Raw genomic sequence first — 24,394 nt, 5'->3', positions numbered from 1 at the left:
CCTCCCTAAGCACTAAACTGACCAAGGTATGTTACCAAAGCCACGTTTATGCCCGTGTCTCTGAATACCCTGAATTTCTTTCCTAATGCTTACCAAACTAATTCTAAGCTGCATCAGGATTTTCAGAGAAAATTGCTCCCACATTACTCTAGTCAGCACTACAAGATCTAACATATCCTATTTCTTTTTAAAAGAGGCTTGTGACAAAGACTAAAGAGTTTCCAAATGGTTGGGGTCTCAACATACTTCTGTTCTCACCTGATGACATGAGCAGAACAGCCTGAAGAAGGGCAACCTCGGTGTCATCCAGGTTAAATGAAGAAAGAGACATGCCCAGGTCAAAAATGGCATCAGACACTACGCCAAGACCCCCATTTTTTAGCTGGCCCCTTGTCACCGCCATCTCCCCATTTAGTGTTAGAGTCTCACTCTCAGGGTCATAGCGAACTGCTGCTCGGAGGGACATTATCTCCATACAGCAGCCTTTCAGAAGGATGATCTGGTCTTCACATGGCAGCTGCAGAAATTATAAACAGTAAAGAAAAAGATATGTTTTTCAAACTGAGTTGGTTTTACAACTAAAATAAATCCATGAGCATGAAGTCACAGTTCACACCCCAGGACACTACCTCACATAGTACAGCTACCCTCAAACATGCTGCCGATTGACTGCACCGCACAAACCTCCAAAACTTGCATTCCTGCCTTCAGACACTGCCAGCAGATTAACATCCCCACACCCCCTTAGGAAATCTAGTGATGACAGCTCTAGGCAAACGGTCCTGGGCAAGATACTCAAAGCAAGCCAGGCTGACTCAGATGCACTTGCAGAAGTGCTGCTCTCTGTGGGACAGCTCAGATTGTGGGAGCATTATAAAATTAAGTCCAATAAATCTTAAGAATGTAGCTTTCCGTTTGCAGAACATTTCAGAAAGTGTGAAGGGTGAAGCAGACCTACCAGGTGCCAGGTTGGTGGCAGCATACGCCGTTGGTTTTGTCTCCCATCATGAGTGGATGCGAGACGGCTAACGTGGTCACGGTTCTCAGCTGTTTACCCTTCTCTTTTCTACTCTTGAGCTCCCTCAGTTTACAACTTAGCATAATACAGTAAACTACAATTGGGGCTGGTACAGACCTCATCCATCCTGGTTAAACTCACTACCAGCCAGGCTTATTTCTTACCTGACCAGAGGAAAAAACAGACGTTTGGGAGGGCCTGTTAAGTGTGGACTGCTTTTTAAATAAAAGGGCCGAAACTTACTGTACTCTTAACGCTCACTGTCCATTTAAACAACGCAGAACTTAGTAAGGCTGATCTCCCTAGACTCCCTATGTTACTGCTGGACAGACAGAAAATCTATGATATAGCTCTAGCTTTTATGCTGGTGCATAAGCCATGGTCTTCAGGGTGTGAGGCTAGACATGTCTTTTCCGTGATATTAAAAAAGCTAAGCTGCCTGAATTGGTGGAGGTTCTGTATTTAGAAAGTATAACTAGGATGCTTCTATGTTAGGAGAATGCATTCCATAAAGCAAGTCTTTATGTTTTCACAGGTAATTCAGTTATAGCAAAACCCACCAAGACTATTTTAAGACTGTCACTAAATGAACAGCAAAGGTCACATATATGAAAAAGCAACTCATTTCTACTTGGCTTTAAAAGAGGCATAAATCTATCCATTTCTGATTCATGTAGAGTTCTTATATTTACCCGATTTGCAATTCAAAATGAAAAAAAAAAACCCACTAACTAAAGGTTTATGTGACAACTGTGTACTCGCAAAGCAAGTACATTGATTTGGTTTAAAATAATGCAGAGTGGATGCCAGACAGTTAGCTAATGCAAGTGGAAAGCAGTTCCCTGTTAGAGAAAAGTTTTAAGCACAAAGCCAGCCACAGTCAGAAAAAGGAGTTGAATCATGCAGCTATTTTTCTAGCAATGCCAACTTCAGGTGTGAAGCGTTTGATACACAAGAAAAGTGACTCATCCAGTTCAGGGCAAATCACTTTCTCTGTGGATCACACTCAGCAGTAGCATGGAGAAGGTTGCACAGCCACAGTGGCAGTCTTGCTACCCAGTGACAACACCACTCTTTGGCTGCTGAGACTGAAGTGGGGACAGACCAGAGAAAGAAGAAGGAAAAGGAGAGGGAAAAGGAAAGGGAGAGGGACACAAAAGAAAAAGGAAGGGAGAAGGGATAAGAAAAGAGACATGAAGGAAAAAAACACTAAGAAGAGGGAAGAATGGTGGAAAAGAATCAGACAGGTAACAGTAGGGAAGACACTGTGACACTTCAGCTGTTTTATTAGTGAGCCATTAAACCAATGAGAGTTCTTCTTCCTACTTGAACCTTCTTAAAATTTCTTCATGGTAGTGGTGATCTGCCTATGCCCATCCTTCATCCTCCTTCCCAATTCTGAAGGGTACATGGGACATCTGTTTCACCAATGCCAAGCCTCAGGTCTTATCTGCCAGCAGCAGCAGTTACCAAAGACAGGGGTCTTGTACATCAGTTCTGCTCCCAGTTATGCAGAGTTCAGTGCTGCCTATACTCATCGGTTGAGCGCTGCCACCAGAGGCACCTTCCAGGAGTGGGGTTAACAAATGTGCCTGATTAACTGCCACATGTCCTTTCCTTCTCGCTCTGCTGGGGGAAAAGCCAAAAGGCAGAAACTTGAGATGCTCACCTCCGCAGGACAGACTGGCAGCCAGCACACATGTAATGCATCACCATGGAAGTGAGCTGAGCTGAGCTACCCAAAAAGGTATTTGCATAGCTTCACCCAGCATGAAACCACTGATGCCGGTGACACTTAGAAACTGACATCAAACTGATTAAATGCTTCTCAGTCTTCATCTTCTATGCAGAAGGAAATACAAGAAGGAAACAACAGCAGAAATTCTGAGAAGTAAATGAAGTTTTCTTTATACTTCGATCACCCTGGGATTAGATTCTTTCTTTGAGGCACGGGCCAATGGATGCACACAAACTAAGCTGGGTACGCACAGTGCTTTGCTGGCTTGCGCATGTGTCCAAAGAAGAGAAAAAGAAGGAAAAGTAGCCACGAATATGTCAGTGGCTATGGATGTTCCTTGCCATGCCCCTCCTCCACCGGGATTTACTACACTCTCAGCCTATGCCTCTGTGGAATTAAGCACTGAGGTAATGTTCTGCAGGTCCTACGGGAGAACGGGGGGCTTTTTCTCATAAACAGATCCACAGCTCACACAGCATTGCTTCTAAGAAAAAGATACGGGTTAAAAACCGTAACTGAAACAAAGTTAACAAGACAGTGCCCCTTCAAAAAGGAGCAAACATTTGTCATTTTCTTTATGTTACAGCAGGAGCTACATGACAACTCTGAGGACAGCTGTCCTATTCCTTTGTGTTCATGAGGAGCTGTCCCTCACTCTGCCATCAGATCTTGCTGTCAGGAGTGTCAGGTTTACACGGTGGCTCGGCTGTAAACAAAGCCTGTCCTAGCTGAGCTGCATAACCTGCAGAGGTTGTGCCTAATGACGCCTTGACTTCTCCATCCATGCTTCCTGCCCGGTTCTGACACAAGTGGGCCCACAGTAGCCAGGAGGGGTAGGAGATGTCAGATGGGCACTGCAGTCTGTGTGTGACTGGCAAAACCTTCTAAATTAAAAGACTACCTTGGTATGTCACTGCAACTTCCCACCAACAAATGCCAAATCAGAGGAGACACATTCCCTCAGACACAGAATGCTGCAAGGGCCTCTTGATCTATGGACACATTCCTTGTATTTTGAAATCTTCATGCTCGGCCACTATTCCATACTTTCTTGCCTGATGGAGCCAATGCTGAGGTTAGCCAGGGAGAGCTATTTACACTATGTCAACTATTGATATTTACCTTTTCTTGTTCTGTAGGTGCCAGAGGACATAAAAAGCTCTCTCCTTGACCGACCTTAAAGAAAAGCTGCCACATACAGAAGAGTAAAATGCTACAGCTGCCTTCAATGTCCTTCCTGACTTATGTTTAGCTATTAGGAGGAAACACTGTTCCTGAGTTAGGGAGTCCCAAGAACTCATTGACCACGGTCATTCCCATTTTGAATGTTATTGACTTGGCATTTCAACAGCAGAGTAAAGTGTTGCTCTGCAGTGTGGGTGAGCAGGCAAGCATCCTTCCATGACTGGATCTGGGATATTTCCACGTTAAAACTCCCATGGTTGTGGATCCTAAGTGACTCACAAGACTTAAAACTAATATCTTAAAATATTAAGATTGCTAAGCCTGAAATACTATTTCAGGCTGTAGTTCTGATAACATTTTTTTTTTTTAAGTCAGGAAAAAAATCCTGTCAGCCATTGCATCTGGTCCTTCAGTAAAAACGATACCTCGGTGTAAATGAGATGAGCCTAGGGCCTCTATATTCCTCATGTGCAACCAAGTCTATCTGAGTCAATATTTACTGATATTTAACATCTGAGTATCTACCTGGAATGACAATCCAGTATTTTTACAGACTCTTTTATACCCAACTCCCCCATTTAGGAAGAGCATGCTTAAGGAACACAATGAGGCAAGTGCCACTCCTGGACAGGGATACTTTCCTGAATTTGAAGACTTTGTTACTGTGTAGACCCATTTCCACAATACTGTACCTGCCCAGGAGCCAGAAAGCACAGAGGGGAACTGTGTTCTGGAAGATCTGATTAAATGTATCAAAGATGCTTCCAGACAGTCTCTTTTTGTTCATTTGCTTTGGCCACCTCTAAAGACACATTCGAGTCCCTAATGAACCATGACAACCTCTCGATGAACAAAATCACTATTTCAGGAATCCCAGGAAAAAAGAAATCTCATAAAAATCAAGAAGATTTTAGTCCTATTAGCTTTGGGTCCCTTTAATTTTTCTGGGTTTAAACATAGTGAATTTTTTAGTTCCATGCCAGGAATATTTTGAATAGTTGTTAACAACAGGCATATAAATGAGGAGTGCAAGGAAGTCTTCTTACCTCACAAAACATAGGCAACTTTTTGGCAAAATCCACCACTCTGGTAATCGCTGGTGTGATAATTTTTGTAAACTGGCTGAAGGCTTCTAAATCCACTTTCCCACCTTCTGGGGCATTAACTATTGGTGCCTGCCCAATATCTTCCGGCTAAGGATATAAACAAAGATATTTAAAGGAGCAATCTATCTTAGAGCAAGCATTTTATACTCTAAATTAAAGTCCTGCTTGGCAACAGAAGACGTGCTAAAAAAAATAACACTATTCACTTTATAAATAATGCCCATTATACCACAAAACATGAATTTATTTGTTTGTATAAGGCATTTCTAAAAGAGGCGAGTGCACAGAGAAATGGGTGACTGGCATGCCACAACCCATCTTGTGTGGGCATTTTTGTGCGCATGCAGTTTCTTCATTGTGCTTGTATCTGAGTATTTTGTGTGTGTAGTGTACACATTTTTTGTTTTAAAATATAGGCGTGTTCTTGTTTCTTACAGGTGCTGAGAACTCTCAGGTTTTTCTGAAAGTGAAGGGAGGTGAGGTGACTTTTCACCAAGAAAATGCTGAAAGCTTTGCAGAATTGGGCTCGTTCACCTACTTGAAGTTCTGAAATCCTCCCCAGAACAGATTGCCTGGTATCACAGAGCTCCAGGCAACTGCCAAGGCCTGTTTCCAAAACTAGGCTAGAACAACTGATGACTAAGAATGGGTTAAGACAAAGCTAATCTGGATAAAGTGACTAAAATCTGAACTTGTCTGGGTAAAATATTGGTTGAAAATCACGACTTCAGCTCAAGGCTTCCCCAAAATGAAAAAAAAAAAGAGGTATATTGAGGATTTCAACAGGAATATAGAACAAAATAGTTTCAAGCAGAATCCGTGATGAGTGGTTTTTTTCTCCAACTGCACTTCAGTTTGTTCATGTGATTTTTATGACAGCTTGTCAATGTTACCATGTATTTTAAAAACAGGCATATCAAAGCTGTTCCATTCACGAAGTGTGGCTTTGAGGTTGTAATAGACCTGCCAGCCACCATGCAGAGGTTCCATTTCATTTACATTAGAGTAAAAAACTGGATCAAACCCAGAGAAGAAGGCCTTTACGACTGATGGAATTCAATACATTTATATAAGTGCACTTAAAACAGGGGAGGTGCTGTCTATAATAAAACCTTGTGCTCAGCATTTTTGTTTAAGCAACCCATTGTAAAGGATCCTTCCACAGCTGTCACCTATCTGAATCCAAATCTTAACTTCTTTCAAGAAAAAACTCTGCAATGTGTGAATAAAGCAAGCACCAATTGTAAAGTAACAATGAAGAGGACTGGGCTCAATTATCGGACAGTTCCTACTAAAAAACCCAAATAATCCCAGTTCTAGGCTCCCTCCCTCCCTGAAACTTGGGAAACTAAACCACATTGTCTGTGTGCTCATGATAAACAACCTTCATCACTTCCAAGCAAGAAGACCAAATGCTTAAAACCACACATAACATTGTTAGGGGGAAAAAGAAAGAACACAGCACTTTCTTGGGAAAGGGAAGTCAGGATCACTACCTAAAGCTATGACACTCCAGAAGGGAATGCAACTGGAGAGCCCTTGCTACCTAACTCAACTTTTCAATAGGAAAAGAAGTCCAGACCTCAAAGGAGGTCCCGCTGCTGAAGAACCAGCTTCAGCTGCCTAAGGACCAACCCACAGCTCCTGGGGTGTGCGATCAGTTCCTCTGGCTCTTCAACAGCTTGTGGCAGGGCTTTCAAAGCCCTCCACCTGGGGCTGGCACGCCATCCTGGACTACCCCTTCTGTGCTCACTGCGAGGTGTCAGTGAGCTTCCTATGCTTGCCTTGAAACCACTGGGCTTCAGCATGTTAGCTCTGCAAATAAGCAGGAGGCCCTGCAGCAAGGGCTGTGCCAACGGCAGTTTGATCTGGCCTAGGAACCAGTTGTGGAAGCCACAGCTGGTTTCTGAACTGCCCGTTACAGCTGCCACCCCTGCCTCTGTCCCACCCCGCCATTTTCCCAGTAGCCCACTCATTACATAACCTCATGCCCTTGGTTATGTTTTTGCTGGAGGTTCCCCCACCACTGTGCCTGTCTCCAGAGCCTGAAGACCCTCAACAATCACATTTTATGTGGCCTACTGTACTCATTCCCAGCGCAGACCTCAAGCTCCCCATGCTTTAAGCCAAACCAGGCAATACCCAAAGAACAGCGATCCTGTCTAAGCAACAAAACACACTATTGCAGCTGCTTCTTGATCTGCTAAAACTACTGCTGCAAACCTCACCGTGCAGCACCACTGGAAAGTGCTCTGTTGCTTCTTCCCAGTGATCACTGGCTGTGCTTTCCTGACGGCATGCTACTACGAATATGCAGCCATTCATACAGAAATGTAGACAGTGCCACTGAAATTATCAGAATGTCATAAAAGGGACATAAAAGCTGGTTTGAATATATAATGTCTCTTAGCAATTTAACAGTAGGTTGGGATTCCCACGGTGAATTAAGCAGCAGGAGCCTAGGCCTGCAAAAAATGAGCATTCTCTATCTGGTTAGGTATACACAAACTGTTAAAGACCCCTGTGTATTCCTGAAATGCAGTCTACAATCCCTCTGTTGTGCTGTAGAAGCATTTTGCATTCTGCACTTCTTTCCTTTAAAAATCAATTTAAAAAAATCAACTAAATCCTCTTCTAAGGCTGAGCATCACAAATCACCATTTATTTTCCAATCCTTAGTTACAGACTGAAAGCTTACGCTGTCTTGTGGTCTGCAATTGCAATGCTATAAGTCTATGTATCATCCTGCTTTCACTGAAAGTAATTTTTCTTTGCTAAATTCATTGTAATTAATGTGTTCACTTTGGAACAAGGAAGCAAACCCCATGAGTTACTAATTAAAAATATCAGCTTTCACCTAAAACTTACATTGTTTTAACACTTACAGTATGTTTTATGCTAGTCCCTAATAAAGACAACTATCCCTAGACATAATATATATAAAAAGATTTGGTATGCTTAGAGACTGCTACTGCTGTTAATCAGAAGTGAAACACTTTTGCTACTTTTTCTTATCATAGCGCATTAAAAGTATCCAGCTGGGTAAGCCTTAACTTAGCAACATGCTGTTTATCTCTTGAAATACATGGTCTGATCAAACACTGAGCTTCAGGCAAGAATAAGCACGTAGTAACTATAAAAATCATCCATTTTCATACACTGGCAGACATATCCACTTTGGGGTGGCAATGTTCAGAAGAAAGAAAGGAACCTGGCTCCGAGAGCAGCGTAAAAGGCTACAGCCCTTACCAGAAATTTCCTCTTCTGCTTCCAGTGGCTTCCTTGTGCATTGGTGGCCACATGTGCTTCAGTAACAATTTTGATGAGCTCCCATTCCTCATCTGTTGGCTCTGGTTTGTGCCCAATGGTTTTCTGCAGCTCTTCCCGACGTCTCTTCTCTCGATTTTCTTCTATCAGCTTCCTCTTTGCCAACCGCTTGCTGTCATCCAACACCACTAGCAGGGGAAAAAAACATACAAAAATGGCAGGAAGCTCTTAAGGCTGTCTGAAACCTGGTCTTTTGAGTGCCTGAGGTACTAATTGATTACAAACACCTTAGCTAATCAGTAAACAGGTACTTTGGTAAGACCCACAGGTGACACAGTTCTCTTACTTCTCCCTCCAAACTTCACCTCTCAGAAGCCTGGATTGCAAAGAACGACTTACCCTTCTGGTGACACTTTGTATGCTGCCACTGCCTTCAGCGGCTTACTCCACTAATAAAACTAATATGTAAAAGCTGTGTGAGGACTTGGACAAAGTGCTCCTACAATAGACTTGGAGTAATCCATGTTGGGAAAGATGCGCTTTTGTCTTCTTTAAAGTATTATCAGCACTCTTGGTGCTCTGAATTGTGTAGAATGTGTTCTTGTAAACCAGCAGAAGGTAATGTTGATTAAGGAAGTGGGAGTACTTACTCACAGGAGGCTCGACTACCTGTTGCATGATATGATCGGAAACAATCTGCCTTTGGCTCCTTCCTTAAGCCCTAAAATGGTGCCGTTCCACAGCATCCCCCTAGAACCCTGCTACTTCCAGTGATGCCAGGCCCTAGGGCCGTGCATCTCTGACCACCATGGAAAGTTTTAGGCCATTTTCCATGCAAACATGAATATGCCATTTAAACAGACTGGCCTGCTTTAGCAGAGGAGGACCATTCTGATCCACAACTGGTGGCAGGCAGGCAGGAGCAACAAACCCCCTGCTTACGTGCTTCTGTTCGCACCTTTTAACTCAAAGGTGGGAGAAACCCTTCTTGAGGCAGGGGACAGCTGGCCCGTCTGCCACGCTCAGTGACAGCTCCTTCGGTGCATATGCAAGCGCAGCCCACACAGGCCACGGCAGATTTATGGCAATGGCACCTTCTGGTCACCACCAGGCTCAGAGGAACTTCTCTGTAGAGCCACTGCCTGGCTGATGCTCACCACTGCCTGCTGCATCAGACTGGGCTGGATGCAAACCGGTGACCTAGGGTTATCCAGCCCCACTCCTGAAGGTCTACCTGGCTAAAATGAAGTTGTGTCATTTCTTCCATTTCCCTCTAGACAGAAGACACTGCTGTCCATTACATTAACAATGAAAAATACTATTAGAGTATTCTTCCATTGTTTATTGGGCCTGTTTTCCTGTCAGTTCTTCTGCAGAGGATTACACCAGCAACAATCATTAACATTAATGCACAGAGGGGTTTATGTGACTTCCTCCCATTTTCATTAATTGAAGTTATTGGTGTAAATCCCTGCGCAATGGCAGGAAAAGATGACCCCTAAGAGTTAATCTTACAGCCATATTTTCTAGTTCTTTAGAATGAGAGTCGCATTCTTTGCAGTAGATAACTTCTTCAGGGCTAAAAATAAAACAAACAACTGCAGGATGACTCATACAACGACATTCAATTTCACATCCTCCAGAATTTTCTAAACAAGATTTTGTTTTCTCAAGCAAAGTGTCCATCTAGATGCCTTTCTCCCTCCTCTCCTCCGAAGACTGAACATTTCTAGTGCTATTCAGCCTGCTAAGGCCAGGAGAAGGTGCAATCTGGTGAATGATAAAAAATTACAGCCCTATGAAAGTGGTTTGATGCAGTGAGCATAATTCTCTGGTGTAAGTTATTAAAAACAATAAAGTGCTAGCAGTTCTGCTCTACTTTAACAGTCTTCACTAATCAACACACTGTAAGCAAACACACATGTTTTAAAAAAAAAAGAAAAAAGAAAGAAAACCAGGAAAATATACTTACAATCTGTTGCCATGCCAACAAAGATACATTTTTTGAAGCGACATTCCTGGCACTGATTTCTTGTTACTTTGTCTATCACACATTTTCCTTCATATTTACAGGAATAGGTTGGATGGAGGTTTTTCTGAATGGTTCTTCTAAAAAAACCCTAAGTGCAATAAATAAATACATTGGAAAGCATTAGCATTGTGCAATTTTTTCAGATTGGGAGCCACTTTGGTTTGGTAGAAATGTAACTATGTCTGCAAGATAACAAACGTCATTCCATGAAACTCTCAAAGAGGAAACGAAGGAACCAGTTTCATAGTGTATGACATTTCTCTTCTGAGTTTCATGAAACATTTCCTCCCTACAAATTAAAACCAGACATCTTAGGTAAGTAAAGGCATAAGTAATTCTGTCTTGAGGGAAGAAAACTGTCTACATGTCTTGAAGTCTTATGTTTCTGTCTGTTACGTTTTTGTTTTGTTTGACTTCCGCAAATAGTAAGAATTGTTGTGCGTGTGTGCTACGAAAGGATTAAGAACAGTTCTACTCCTTTCTGCCCATCAAAGCCAAATAACCAACCAACCAGCCAAATCTGGGCAAGACTAAGAATTTTGCAAACACAATTTACACAATCTTTGAGTTTGGTTCTAAATAATGGATTCATAATTTTTAAATTATCTATATTTCTGAGAAAAGGATTTGATTTGTATTTACCACAGATTTACCTCTGTATTAAAAAAAAACATCACCGATAACACTGTCTCCATATAAATCCATTCATTCTATCCATCTATCCATCCATCCATCATAATACTGATCTCTATTGTCAATTGAAACAGATCCCAAGCTCATGAGCTAATGTAGCTCCACTGAATTCACTGATTTATACACCTCATAGACTCTGGCCTTAGGTAAAGAAATCAGATACAACTTATCTCTGAACATTACAGACCTAATTCTGCTACTAATTTCAATATGAGTTTTCTCACTGACTTCTTCAAGAGCTGGACAAACTTCCCAAGACTGCAAGATACAGACAAGATAGGCTGTAAAGCAAGAAATTTAGGCTTCACTTTAATTTCAAGTTTCACCATCATTTGAGACCATCTACACCCAGCAATGCAGCTTAGGACCACCTTGACACAGAGAACACACTGGGACCCTGGTCCTGTCTGACTAAGGCCACTGAGAATGGTTTTGGTTTCAGTGAAAACAACGGCAAAATTAAAGTGAGATTTTACCTTATGAACAGCCTCTCCAGCTGGAATTTTATCTAATGAATAGTTTCTTCACTTCACTAGGCAAAAGGTCTGTTTTTTAATCATGTTAAATAACACCTGGTGAAATCTTACAGCAGTGTGTAATTTCTTTTAACACAGACTGTTGAACTAAGATGTACAGATAAGTCTGTACTTCAGCTTGAGCTCCTACCTCCAGTGAAGACAATAAAGAGCCTTGTCCTCATTGGAGTTTTATCTTACAAGATCCAGCTCGAGCTAAGACTATAAGTCTTTCTTCCTTAGTAACGGTTAAGACCTGAAATCAAACTGAGTTGCATAAAGCCTGTGTGTGAGCCTTTGCAAGACTGGAACCTACTGGGTTGAGCCCAAATTCAAGAAATCACAGGCAAGATGTCATTATGTTTGGATCAGGTCTCAAACTCTCATCCATCCAACAACTGGATTTGGATCCAGTCTCAAATCTGTGATGAATTCCTCAAGACAGGACCTGCCCGTCTCCTCCTTGAAGGTCAAAGCTGGCTCTGGACAACCAGGGCCACAGGGTATCTCTAGTTCCAGAAAATATGGAAAAATCTCTGATGAATCTGAGGAAGTGGTACTGAACTTCTGTTTTCCAAACCTTGCATGTCACTTAACATCGCTCTAGCTTTACAATGGCAAAGCTCTCCATCACTTGTGTTGGGACAAGCGCATTTCACCTTCCTATTCCTTTGCACTTCTCAGAAACCTTTTACAAAAAGCTCTTTGATCATCTCTAGATACAATGTGATAAGGAAGCTGCTCTCTGTATTTGTCTAAACACTTTATCACAGAAGTGTTATTTTCTCCAATAAAAGAAAGCGTATTTTATTGCAAGACAACTACTCTTTTCCTAAATTCCTTTACTATGCACCTATAGGGCAATAGATGCAAAGGGTACAGTCTGGAGAAATATTTTGTGATGCCAGAACTCACTGCTGGTTTATGTTTAAAGTCTTTACAATTTACTCCTCAGAAATCATGTGTGAGGATGCTTTGTTCATGAAAGCACTTGCCAAAGCAAATTTTTGGCTGTCACTCCTGATTAATGCTGTTACAAAATTAAAGTTCTTTTGAAGGGAAGCAACTAGTAAATGTCAAATTCATTGAGAACTGACTACATATAACTTTGCTGATAAATCATACAACTTCAAGTGTGCACCCAGATCCTCCAAAGTATGGCTTGAAACTGTCCACACAAAAACCCCCATCTTGTAGAATGAATACATTTGCAAGAAGAACAACAAATCAAATCAAAACAAAATGGTCTCTTTGTAAGCCAACTGTAAGCAGAAGAAATTAATTACCTTTTGCAAATTTTTAGCTTAGTTCCTTGTGCACATAAGCATTATTTTAAATTTTACCAAAGAACTGTATCTGAAGATAAAATGAGATAGAAGAACTGTGTCTGAAGATAAAAGTAGATTTTCTATGCTCTATCTCCAAAATAGCTGGTAGGCATAAAAAGAAATACTTCAGTTGGAGTAACAAAAATCTTAGTAGGAAAGCTAGTGAGAGAGCTTGGAGCAAAAGGTATTTCATAATGCCACTGTGTTGCTTACTTCTCATTATATCTGAATTAAGTCATACTCTTACATTTTATGTATTGATATCATCTGGTATATGGGATGCGTACGGGAATCACTTGTTTAGTTCCACAGTTTTTTTCAGATACAAATAATTTTTAATACACATTATGTATGTATTTGTATAAATCTGTTATGAATATTACCATGAATAATCTGCTATACATAGGATATTCAGGCCTTTGTGCATTTCATAAATGTAACTCAGGGCAATGCTGTACAACTGAAGGAACTACTTCAACAAAAGACCTTCTGTGATGTCGGGCTCTAAAGCCAATCCAAACCCAAAATCTCGAATCCAAATATTCCAGACTTTGTGGATGAACAGAATACGACTTCTGTGGCTTAGTCCCATGAAACTAGTCCATGACATGTGTGGTCCCATTTGTTTAGAAAAACAATTATTTTTTATTTTCTGCAGGAAAGAATAGCTTTCTTACAGGATCTCAAGCTATTCAGGCAAATTTATGGCAGTGAAATCATGTAAGATGTGCCTGATTGTGTTACTCAATTTTTTTTATTTACTTGCCCAAAGCAATCTCTTTTTTAATTTTGCATGTAGCTTTGTAGATGCAATTTAGGGCTGAAAGCACATTTCAATATGCTTAAGTTAAAGAAGTCAAAATCTTCTTGAAACTGTTTTAACTGGGTGTCAGTGCTTCCCAAAGTGATGGATGTTACTGTTGTATGAGCATGTGGAAGGGATTTTGATTTCTACTTCTTCACAGTAACGATGAGAGGCACTGGAACATGGTTAATCACTACAGACTCTTAACGGCCATAGGCAGAATCTCAGAAACATGACCAAAGGAACATTAAAAAATGGAAATAGTGAAAGCTAACAGTTAAACAGCAACAACAAAAATCTAAATTTCTCATTCGTTTTTCAGAAGCAAACACTGCAAAAATCAACTATATTCCTTATGCATATGAAAAGCAGCAGCATAGCCAGTTACAGCTTATCATCAGTACTGGATGTTCTTATACGCTTCTAATCTGTCTTTGTTTTATTTGACAGCACAGTTCAGGAAATCTGTATAATGGAGGAGCTGGACAGCTATTTCTGATTCCCACTTTCCCACCGTGCCATTTACCTTGCAACCTTCGCAAGTGATGCAGCGATAATGATATCCAGTAGCTTTGTCCCCACATACTACACATAGCTCATCCTTGTCTAAGTAACTGGGTATATACCCTGTAAAGAAAAAGAGCATGTGGCATGTAAATTCAATATGAAATGATACATTTGGTATAAAAATATTATATTTAAATCCACTATAGATCTTGTCTACCAGCCCCATGTTTCTGAACTCACTGAATTTCCTAAATAAAAAGATCACACTGTTACAGACTTATTTAACCATAGTCTACGGTAACTTCTACTTTTCAGACTACTTCAGCATCTATTGGCCAAGAGGGAGAAGTTGGAACATGACTTCTCTCTCTTGAGTGATATACTATATCAGAAAAATAAATCTATTTATTTTTACCTCAAAAGCTTTGACGTGAAAAAATGAAACAAGACATACAATATATATCTCTTTTCTGTTTCACAAAACCCCTGGTATACTTGGACACCGAAGATGAGGTCCCAGGTTGCAGGGTGACTCACGAGACTTGGTAGTAAGAAATATTTACTGAGAGATCCTTTGTTTCAAAACTGCTCCACAGGTGTGGTTAGAGATGTACCAGCAACAGACATCCCAAGGTGCATTGATCATACCTGACCTGGGTGTGCTCTGCAGCAATATTTAATATAGCCTGAATTTAGGGTAAAATACACGGGCATTCAAATATGTGAGTGTGAGTACGTGCGTGCGTTAGAATGACATTTTTCTCTTCTGAAGTGGTCTACCAGACACCCAACAAGTTAAATGAAATATTACTGCTATGAAAAACATCAGAAATGCTTAGTTCTTTTCCCACAATGATAGTTGTTTTGATAACATAAACATATTTTCCATTTGAGCAAAAAACCAAAACCATTCTGATGGTAACCAAAAGGCAATTCTAAACTAAAGAGAACTTTTAAACAGAGGAAAAAATACAAACTTTCAAAATGAGTGTTCCTGTGACTCATAATTAATGAGGTTATGGTACATAACTCTTCCTTCTGAAAAATCTCTCTGTAAATACGTAACACAGAGATCTCAGATTCACTTTGAGGGGAGAGAGGAAAGTGCAGCTATTTGCGTAACCACGTAAGATTACCGAAGTGTAGCAAATATTTCACCGAATCCCAGAATGGCTGAGGTTGTAAAGCATCTCTGGAGGTCGTCTGGTCCAACACCCCTGCTCGAGCAGAGTCACATAAAGCCAACTGGCCAGGACCATGTCCAGACGTTTTTTGAGAATCTCAAAGGATGGAGACTCCACAACCCTCCTGGGCAACCTGTGCAAGTGCTTGGTCACCCTCATAGTGAAGATTATTTTACTGTCTTCAGGAAGAATTCCCTGTATTTCTATTTGTGTTCATTGCCTCCTGTCCTGTCACTGGGCACCACTCAGAAGAGTCTGGCTCCGTCTTCTACTTGATGGGGGATCAGGTATTTATACACATTGATAAGACTCCACACACATACTTCAGCCTTCTCTGCTCCAGGCTGAGCATTCCCAGCTCTCCAGGTCTCTCCTCATAGAACAGATGCTACAGTCCCCTCATCATCTTTGTGGCCCTTTTCTGGGCTCTCTCCAGTATGTCCACGTCTCTCTGGGGAGCCCAGAACTGGACCCAACACTACAGCTGTTTCACCAGAGCTGAGTGGAGGGGAAGTATCCCCTCCCTCAACCTGCCGGTGATGATCTTCCTAATGCAGCCCAGGATGCCATTGATCTTCCTTGCCTCAAGGACACACTGCTGGCTCATGTTCAACTTGCTGACCACCAGGAACCCCCAAGTACTTCAATGAGAAGTGCTTTCCACCTGGTTGGGACCCAACCTGTACTGCTGCATTTATTACTCCTGCCCCTGAGCAGGATTTGGCATGCCTCCCATCCCATTTCTCCAGCCTGCCTAGGTCACTCTGAATGGCAGCACACACACCCCGGCGTACCAGCCACTCCTCCCAGTTTTGCATCATCCACCAACTGGTTGAGTGCAGTTTATGAGTGCAGAGAGGGACAGTCCTTTCAATGTGGCTACCTATAACATTACCCCTTGCCACTGGCTTGCTGAACCCATCTGTAGCACGACACGTTAAGACTAGACTCCAAGCTTGCGGTCCTTATGCAGCCCTCATACCAGTATGGCTTGGTACACTTTGGGGACTTGGCACACCACAGTCACGTGGAGAGCAACCAGACTCAGGGCAGCAGAAGGCTGTTGGAGGATGCTGCAAGAGTGGTGGCCATCATCTTCCTGTGACTAACGTACCAGAGGGCCACTTCAGTAACAGACAGCTTCAATGAAACTGCCTTCCTAAGGCTACGCTTGCCAGAGGCTCTCCAGAAAGAAAAGCCCAAACCATAGAGAAAACACTTGAAATTAACTAAGCTTAAAATACTTGAACTTTCTAGGGGCTCATGAGTGGATTAGGAGAAAGTAAAGAAGCAAGAAGGCAGGAAGTATTTGTACAGTCTACTTCATATGTCTCATTTGATCATAATTATGAGAACCTCAAATTACAGAGGAACATATATCCCTCTTCTATAAAGCTGGTAAGCAGGAGCACTCTGAAACCATGCCTGAGTACCTGTGCCTCAGGTTTGCCAATACCCTTACTGGCATCTGAAAGGGGAGTGGGGGAATGAGCTGAGATCTTCCTGATGTATCATACCAGTCTAGAATATGGCAAAAGATCAGATTTAGATTCAAGTTACATTCCTCCATGATGAACAAGTTGTGCTTGGATAAAGACTGGTGGACACATGGAGCTGATTCTGTGACCTTGAGGGAAGAGAGACAGCAGGGTTTCGACTCTAATTTACATCACTGACTCCTAATGGACATTATGCCTGGGGGGATTAGCAGAGGCTATTATCTCCATCCTGCCCCCCTTTTGCTCACACCTGCCTCTGCACATGCAACACATACACAACATGGAGCCAGTACAGGAGGCAGCAAACGGACACATAATCTTCCACTAAATTTCTCGTAAAGATTAATGGCTTCTTGTTATTGCTGGTTACTGCTATTCATGACACACAGATTTAGTATAGCATAGACTATATCCTCAAAAATTCAGTGTCCCTGGTTTGCTTCCTCAAGAATTACTTCTGAATTAAATGCCTTGATGTTTCATTAAGTATATAATCTGGTTAGCACTGCTCATGTAATGGCAGCTTTGTTCTACTGGAGGAGCAGGAGACCACTTGTCTAAACGGCTTCCTTAAATATATACAGTAGCTTGAGAACGAGACCACTGCTGTCCATCTCCTTGGAGTTTCATTACTTTATCCAACCCAGGAAACAGTTTCCAGTCTGGCAGAAAAGACAAATCTCCTGCAGGCACTCTAGTCAGAAATTAGAAACTGCATCCTTACATGCAACCACATTCCCAATTCTGCTGCATCGGAAGTGTTAAGTGCCAGCTATTTAAGCTACTTAAACGTTAAACATTATGTTCATCGCTTTTGCAGCATGGTGCCCACGTCACAAGGTAAGCACACTCTTTGAACTCTTCTACTGATTCAACAGGAAACACGGATAGAAAAATCTTATCCCAAGAAATCATTGGTAATAAAAGTGTGCAACAAACATATTTTTTCTTTTTATTACAAATCTGAGAGTGATATCCATGCTTTTGTATATTTTTATCCCTCTTTCCAACAGCTGAAACTGCTAGAAAGTAGGAAAATTGGACCTTAAGCAGGATTTTAAAAAGATGTAATTCAGACAAACAGATGCGCCAAGAGGAATAAGGGACTTTACATTCAGTTCTTACAAACCATACTGTCCACTGTAAATAATTTCTAGTAGATGGAAATATCTAGTCTGACCTCTGTATAAATTCAATGCAATTTCATTTGTAAGACGTGCAGATAAGCAGCCTCAGTGCATTTTTGCTGCTACTTAAGAATTAGACACAGTATCAGCAGATGGAAATTCAAAAGCCTTTCTAAACTTGGTACCAGCATGGAAGCTATGAATAGCGCGATGGAGATTCTTGGGGAAGCCATGAATGGCAACAGAGTTGTCTGTTGGATAGTCTGAGGAAGAAGCTGAGCAACAGACTTCTCTTACTCCTTGCAGCGCTTGGGGGGAAAAAAGAGGAGGGGCAGACTTAATAGGGACCTCTCTCTCACATCAGCAGTACTTTGGCATCCTGTCCGTTTAATAACTCTGATCCAAAAATAAAACCTCCTATGTGGACAAAGCAGATGCTGTCTGGACAGATTAACCCAGGTACTTGCTTATGAATGTCTGATGACAAATCTCACGGGAACATCAGGTGGATTCCTATTTCTGGTGTTCACATTTCATCCTAGTCAAAATCTACCAAATGCATAGTGAAGAGGAACCGTTCAAAAGCAACACCAACCTCACCGGACTGTACAACAATAACCAACATTGTTCCTTGGCCTTTCAAGCCTCTGTCTGCTGTATTCTAGCAACCTCCCGGACTATCGTTCGGTGCATCCTGTATGATCCTCAAAGGTAACTATCAAGTATGACTTAACATCGTTCATCCCAATGCCCGCCTTGGAACTTTGCTTTCAGTGGAGAACACCAATGAATGACCTTGACCTTCCATGTCTTGGGTTTCCCCTGCAGCCTAAAGTAACTCCTTTGCTCCCCAGACTCCCACCTGCCAGTCCACCTAATCTTACTGTCTTGGCAAGGTTAAGTACCCAGCAGGACCAGTTGCCCCTACCTAGAAGAATATGTTGTACAATCCATTCTAACCATCTTGATGGTGATTTACAGTGTCTTTTACATTGTAACTGTAGCTTTGCAGAGGTATGGCAAGAAACAATTCCCTTCGATAGGAAAATGCGCAATGAGTTTGCCCCAGCAGTTTTAAGGACAGAACGAGATCTGCTAATCTATGCAGTCATCTAAGGTACTCTCTTTCATTAATACTGTATGCCTACACTCTCAAATTACCATTTGCAGGAATGATACCTTAAAGCAGCATATGCGACTCTGCACTATTTAACAGATTGGAGAGACACAAATGAGACACTTGGTGGCTATTCTTGCCCCCCACAACAAGGCAAAGAAAAACTGTTTAAATGAAAACAACCCATGAAAAATGATACTGTTTTTTTTCCCTCTGTACCTGGCACACATTAAAAAAAATGTTTTGGGAAAAGTAAAGCACTGATTTCAGTTCTGTTAAAGTATGGTAGCACAGTCTTTACATGTCCAGGTCTCTCTCTGTACAATGTAATATTGGCTTAGGGATTAAACCACACCTTAAAAAAAATTCTAGGACCCAAAACATATTTGACTACCAAACAGGGGTATGAGTGCCATTGACACAAACAAATTTTGTCTGTATACCAGATGCTCCTTATTAGCTTGTGCCTGATCCACCATAGGCTTACACCTTGCAAGCAGAAAAAGTAATTTTTTTGCTATTGCACAGGGACACTTGTGTTTTAAGACCACTATCCAGTATTTTGATTTTCACTGCACACTGGCAGAGTCGTGTATTAAATATATTCCCTGAAATCTATTTTTCCCCCATCTGGTATAGTTTGCATGACTAGAAAGCACTCACTGAAATGAGGAGTTTAGGACTTATCAGTAAGGTCTTATTCAATTACTAGACATTGCAGTATGAAAATGGAAAAGATGAAATTAATTACTACCTTGAGAATCCCTAACTGTATTAGAAATGAAAAGAAAATTCATACTGCTGTTCTACCAATTCCATAGTCACATTGTAACCCTTTATAAATCATAAAAAATTACAAGAGCCATCCAGATATCATCCTGGATACACTTGTGTAGAAAAAGCTTAAACAGAATGTTTATCAGAGAAAGCATACAGCTGAGTGAGAAAAAGCATACTGCATTCTGTTTTGCACTGTTACCAATACTGACCTGAAAGGCTGGGCTGATACACTGATCCTTGTTTCCCGCTTTCTTTAAATTACTCCCACTGAGAAAAATTGCTTATTTCTCCATTGAGCTTAGCAGCACTGAGAATGCTGCTTAAAGAGAGTCACATTTTTTTAGCTGCCTTGCTTGTCCCCAATTTTGACCTTTGTCTACATGCTTTGATTTATGGAATTGCTAAAATTCAGCAAGAGATTTTGCGAAGATAGAACATATGGAACTTTTTTATAGTGTCTTTTCCTTCAGTGACTTTACTATGTATGAACTCTGTTCTTTGGGCTGAGTCAGAAACCTTATCAACATCAGTGCATTTTGCACAGACATGCTGAACATATTTTAGCCCAAACTGTGTTATCACTTAAACTGCTGTGATCAATACTGTACTTGCATCCATTACCAATTACAGGTACGAAATGCACTACTGTAAGAAGCAGACCATGCAGGGTTCATTCCTCCCCCCAAGTTATTTAAATGTTTTCAGAGATCACAGGTTAGTATTGCAAGTAACTCATTTAGAAGTCTAAGACTCGCTGAACATCAGTTTTACTACTGATGCAAAAGCAAAGTATGACTTAGTTCACTTTCCCATCCTTCATTCGGCTGTGGAAAGGCTGCAGTAAAGGAGCTGAAAACACTTTTTCCACTGACATTTTTATTAAAAAAGAAATGTGTCGTTCCAAATGCATAATGATTTGCTGGATAAGATGCAATTTTTCTGATCAGTGCTATCTCCTTACATGGGTGGTCAATAGAAAAATTAATCATTTTTAAGCCCAAAATAATTGTTAACATACTGGGAGCTGCTCTGCTGCAAAGGTCAAGACGACAAATGCTCAGTGTTTTTTTACATTGATTATATGCACAAATACTGCCTGCCCTTACGAGAAGACATTTTCACATAATCTCCATGTTGCATTTTCTTAGCTATTCAGAAAGTACCCTAACATTTTCACACCGCTGAGAACTCAGTTTGGACTAATTCAGTCACATACTCCAGCACTCCTACAGTTTGTATTCTCAGCTGCACGTAAATTGCCTGAGAGAATACAAAGGGAAAGAATAATGACAATTACAGTAACAAAAATATTAACTTCTAAAGCCCCATTCTCCCACCATACCAAGAGCCCTTAAGAAGATGGCATTAACCTCACCTTGTACCTGGAAAACCAGGCGAGATGCAGGGCTGAGGAGCCAGTACTGCTACAGCCTGACTCAGGAATTCCCACCTGCCAACCCTTGGTTTACTTCTGGTCTGCTCTCACAGAGCCTGGAGTTAAAGCCTAACCTGACAGACACCTGCGGGCATCTTTTATTAAATTTGTCCTGGAAATAACTGCATAAAGGGAAGTGAAAGCCAACTCTCATCCCAGCTTTGACTTTGCAGACCCATTTCCCACGTGGTCCAAATGGCCAAATCACTTGCACACACCAAACGTGGGGACACTGAGGTTTCTGGACTCTGGACATATTTCTGTTGTGCTTTCCTGACTGCACTATTCTACCCTGTCACTGGGTATTCCTCCTCACTGTATGGGCAGCATGAGGAGATCACTTTTGCTTCTCTGCTCAGCCTCTGGGCAATGGTAGGGTGGCATAACCTCCCTGGAACATCACCTGTCCAGCGTGCAGCGCTGCAAGCTCACCATGGTGGGTTAAACTGTAAGAGGGGAAAAATATTCCAGTTTAACCTCTCTGGGACAGAACTGGGAATAGCATCTTGTTCTCATAATGATGAGCCCTGTTTTGCTCATCAGATTTCACAGCCTCATGTGGAAAACAAAGTGTATCTGGTTGCCTGTCTCCTATGGTAGGATCAGGTCCAAAAGGGCTTCCTTAATAAACCAGTAAGCTCTGGCATGAATATTGTGCTGCTACAGCATGAAAGGCAATGGAGCAACAAGCAGATCCAAAGCTAAAACCGTATCTCCGCCTCTGGATTTTCTGGTACACAATTTTTTCCTTTAAAATTGAAGTCTTTTGTCAGAATTTGTGACCGATAGTCAGGAAATAATGGTTTATAATGTACTGTAATAACTGCAACAGCTTAAGTGCTCTCATATTTTAAAACAACTGGCTATACTTTCTAAATACTTTTTTTTTTTCCTTTGGTGACACATTGTTGAGATCTTTGGTTCTTGTTTTTTAAAGTTATTTTATGAATTCTTTAAAAGTGACCTAAAGATAGAAAAGTAATTAAACTCCCCTTCACAAATTAATTTTTTTTCAGCATATAAAATATTGATTTTTGTTCTTCCCAGAAGGAAAATAAAACTTTAACCATTTAATAACTAGCAAAGTTTTGATAGGAAAAGACTCCATGTGCCATTGTAAAGTACAATCTTATTTGAACAGCATATTATTGAGATTACTACAAATTTCAGGGGACTAACAGAAATACCAACTGCAACAATGAAGACTGCTCATGAACACCTGCTTAGGGACTTAATTTTGCTTTAATGGGCTATTACCGAGGCGTCTCCAACAAACTCCCTCATCACCCCCCAAATCAATTCTGGATCAATACAGACACACATGCCCTGTGCAGAGCCTTCTGTTCTTAGGACAGGATTAAACGATTCGTTAGTTTCATGATAGCTTGGTTAAAAGATGGAAATTAAAAAAAAAAAAAAAAAAAAGAAAGAGCAGAGGCACATGTCCCACACAGTTTAGATCTCTTCTGCTTAACAAACTCAGAATTTGCAAAGGATTGCCAGAAGGGAGGCAACTTTTTATTGATTATCACAGTAATAAGGCTCTAAAGAATCCCAGAGCACGTTGCTCAGTCTCCATGAATGATCAATTAAAAGCCTGCTTGAGAGCCGGCTTCCACAAAATTCACTGTCATTTCTTAGTGAAACTGAGGTAGAAAACAAGGTCAGTCAAGCATTTTTTACAAAACCTCTTCATTCTTCCAACCAAACAAATACAAAAACTCTGAACAGAGCATATGTCAGGTGCCTGAGTACTAAAATAACTTAATTAAAACTCTGATCTAGGTGTATCAATTATTATTTATAAACTTTAACATTATGAAAAACTTATTCCTTTACTGACTTTTGCAATAGCAAGTTTTATTTTCTCTAAGATAATCCTGAGTACTATTTTCCTTTAACTAAAAATAAGACATGGGAAAAGTCTAGAAAGTGTTAGAGATTCATTAGTTAAAACCCAATAGCAGATTAATAGCCTTAAAAAGCATTAAAATGTTGCACAATACAAAACCATGCATTATTCACAACTACATTTAGTCTACAATTTGACCATGTTCTTACAGCTTCCTAGAACAACATTTTAAAAATATTCCTTTTTTATGAATACAATGCTGTTCAAAGTATAAAATTGAGACATTGTCTACCGAACATGTAGATTTATTACACCAAGCGCTCATGAACACTGCCAGCACAAAAGAAAATGTTTCAGTTTCCATGTAGTTAATAAGATTAAAAAGTCTACTTTATACGACAAAGCCACTTCAAAAGTAGTAAACGCTGTTTTCTCTATCTATCTAGTTACATCAGATTCATCTGAGTTTTGGGTAACTGCACACAGAAAATCTGGTCTCAATAGAAAAAGGACATTATGTTGGTACACCAGACTGTATTTTTATTCTTTAATAATGTGATTTTAAAGAAACACAGAGAATGTATACTCTGTATCAGCTTGCTTGTCTGAGTACAGAACAAATAACACTGAAAACATTTCCAAGTGTTTGTTGGTATTTTGGGCTCTTTTTGAATCTGCTTTGCTTACTTGAAAGCAAAAGAATAAATCCTAAAAACAGGCAATGATTTAACCTTGAGGGAGCAGATATTGCACTGATTTTATCTCAAGCAGATCGATTAGATTTAACTTTTTTGGATACAGAAGAGTCCTTCTTGCATAGATATATTCTTGAATTTTCAGCCTTTTTTTGCGTTGCATAATCAGAAACTACATTGTTTTCACTTAAAAGACAGTAACTCTATTAAACATAGTAATTTTCCCATACATATTTACAGTTCTATTTTCAAAATATTTTGCCTGAGTTCCTGAGTAAACAGAGTTCACATTTATTGATAACAAGGACTCAACACACATTATTTGTATGTAACCAGAAACAGAGGTTTAAGATGCAGAATATATAATGACGGCATTTCAGAAGAGAAACTTTCTTATCTAGCTCACTGGTGAATAGCAAATGACTTAATAGCCCCAGAAAGCAGAAAACAAGCAATATATTTGCAAATGTCTTTTACAGATTAAGAAAAAGTGCTTGGAAATCCTTATCGC

The 24,394-nt window shown here is 40.6% G+C and overlaps 1 protein-coding gene across 8 annotated transcripts in view; it reads right to left on the bottom strand.

Moving 5' to 3' along the window:
* The window catches only part of THRB (thyroid hormone receptor beta), a 161,173-nt gene that overhangs the window by 6,781 nt on the left and 129,998 nt on the right, over positions 1-24,394 (bottom strand). For 7 of the 8 annotated variants that reach the window (XM_040589805.1, XM_040589806.1, XM_040589807.1 and 4 more), the window contains 5 exons: positions 14,214-14,314; positions 10,287-10,434; positions 8,297-8,502; positions 4,988-5,134; positions 259-517 (listed from right to left, as the gene is read on the bottom strand). In XM_040589805.1, the coding sequence (XP_040445739.1) occupies positions 259-517; positions 4,988-5,134; positions 8,297-8,502; positions 10,287-10,434; positions 14,214-14,314 (861 nt within the window). The remainder of the gene's footprint in view (positions 1-258; positions 518-4,987; positions 5,135-8,296; positions 8,503-10,286; positions 10,435-14,213; positions 14,315-24,394) is intronic. The other variant, XM_040589804.1, reaches the window with a different exon arrangement.

The sequence above is a fragment of the Falco naumanni genome, chromosome 4 (genome assembly GCF_017639655.2).
Source record: "Falco naumanni isolate bFalNau1 chromosome 4, bFalNau1.pat, whole genome shotgun sequence".
Lineage (NCBI taxonomy): Eukaryota > Metazoa > Chordata > Aves > Falconiformes > Falconidae > Falco > Falco naumanni.
Note: the sequence above shows the minus strand (reverse complement) of the source record. Positions and strands in the feature narration are given on the sequence as shown.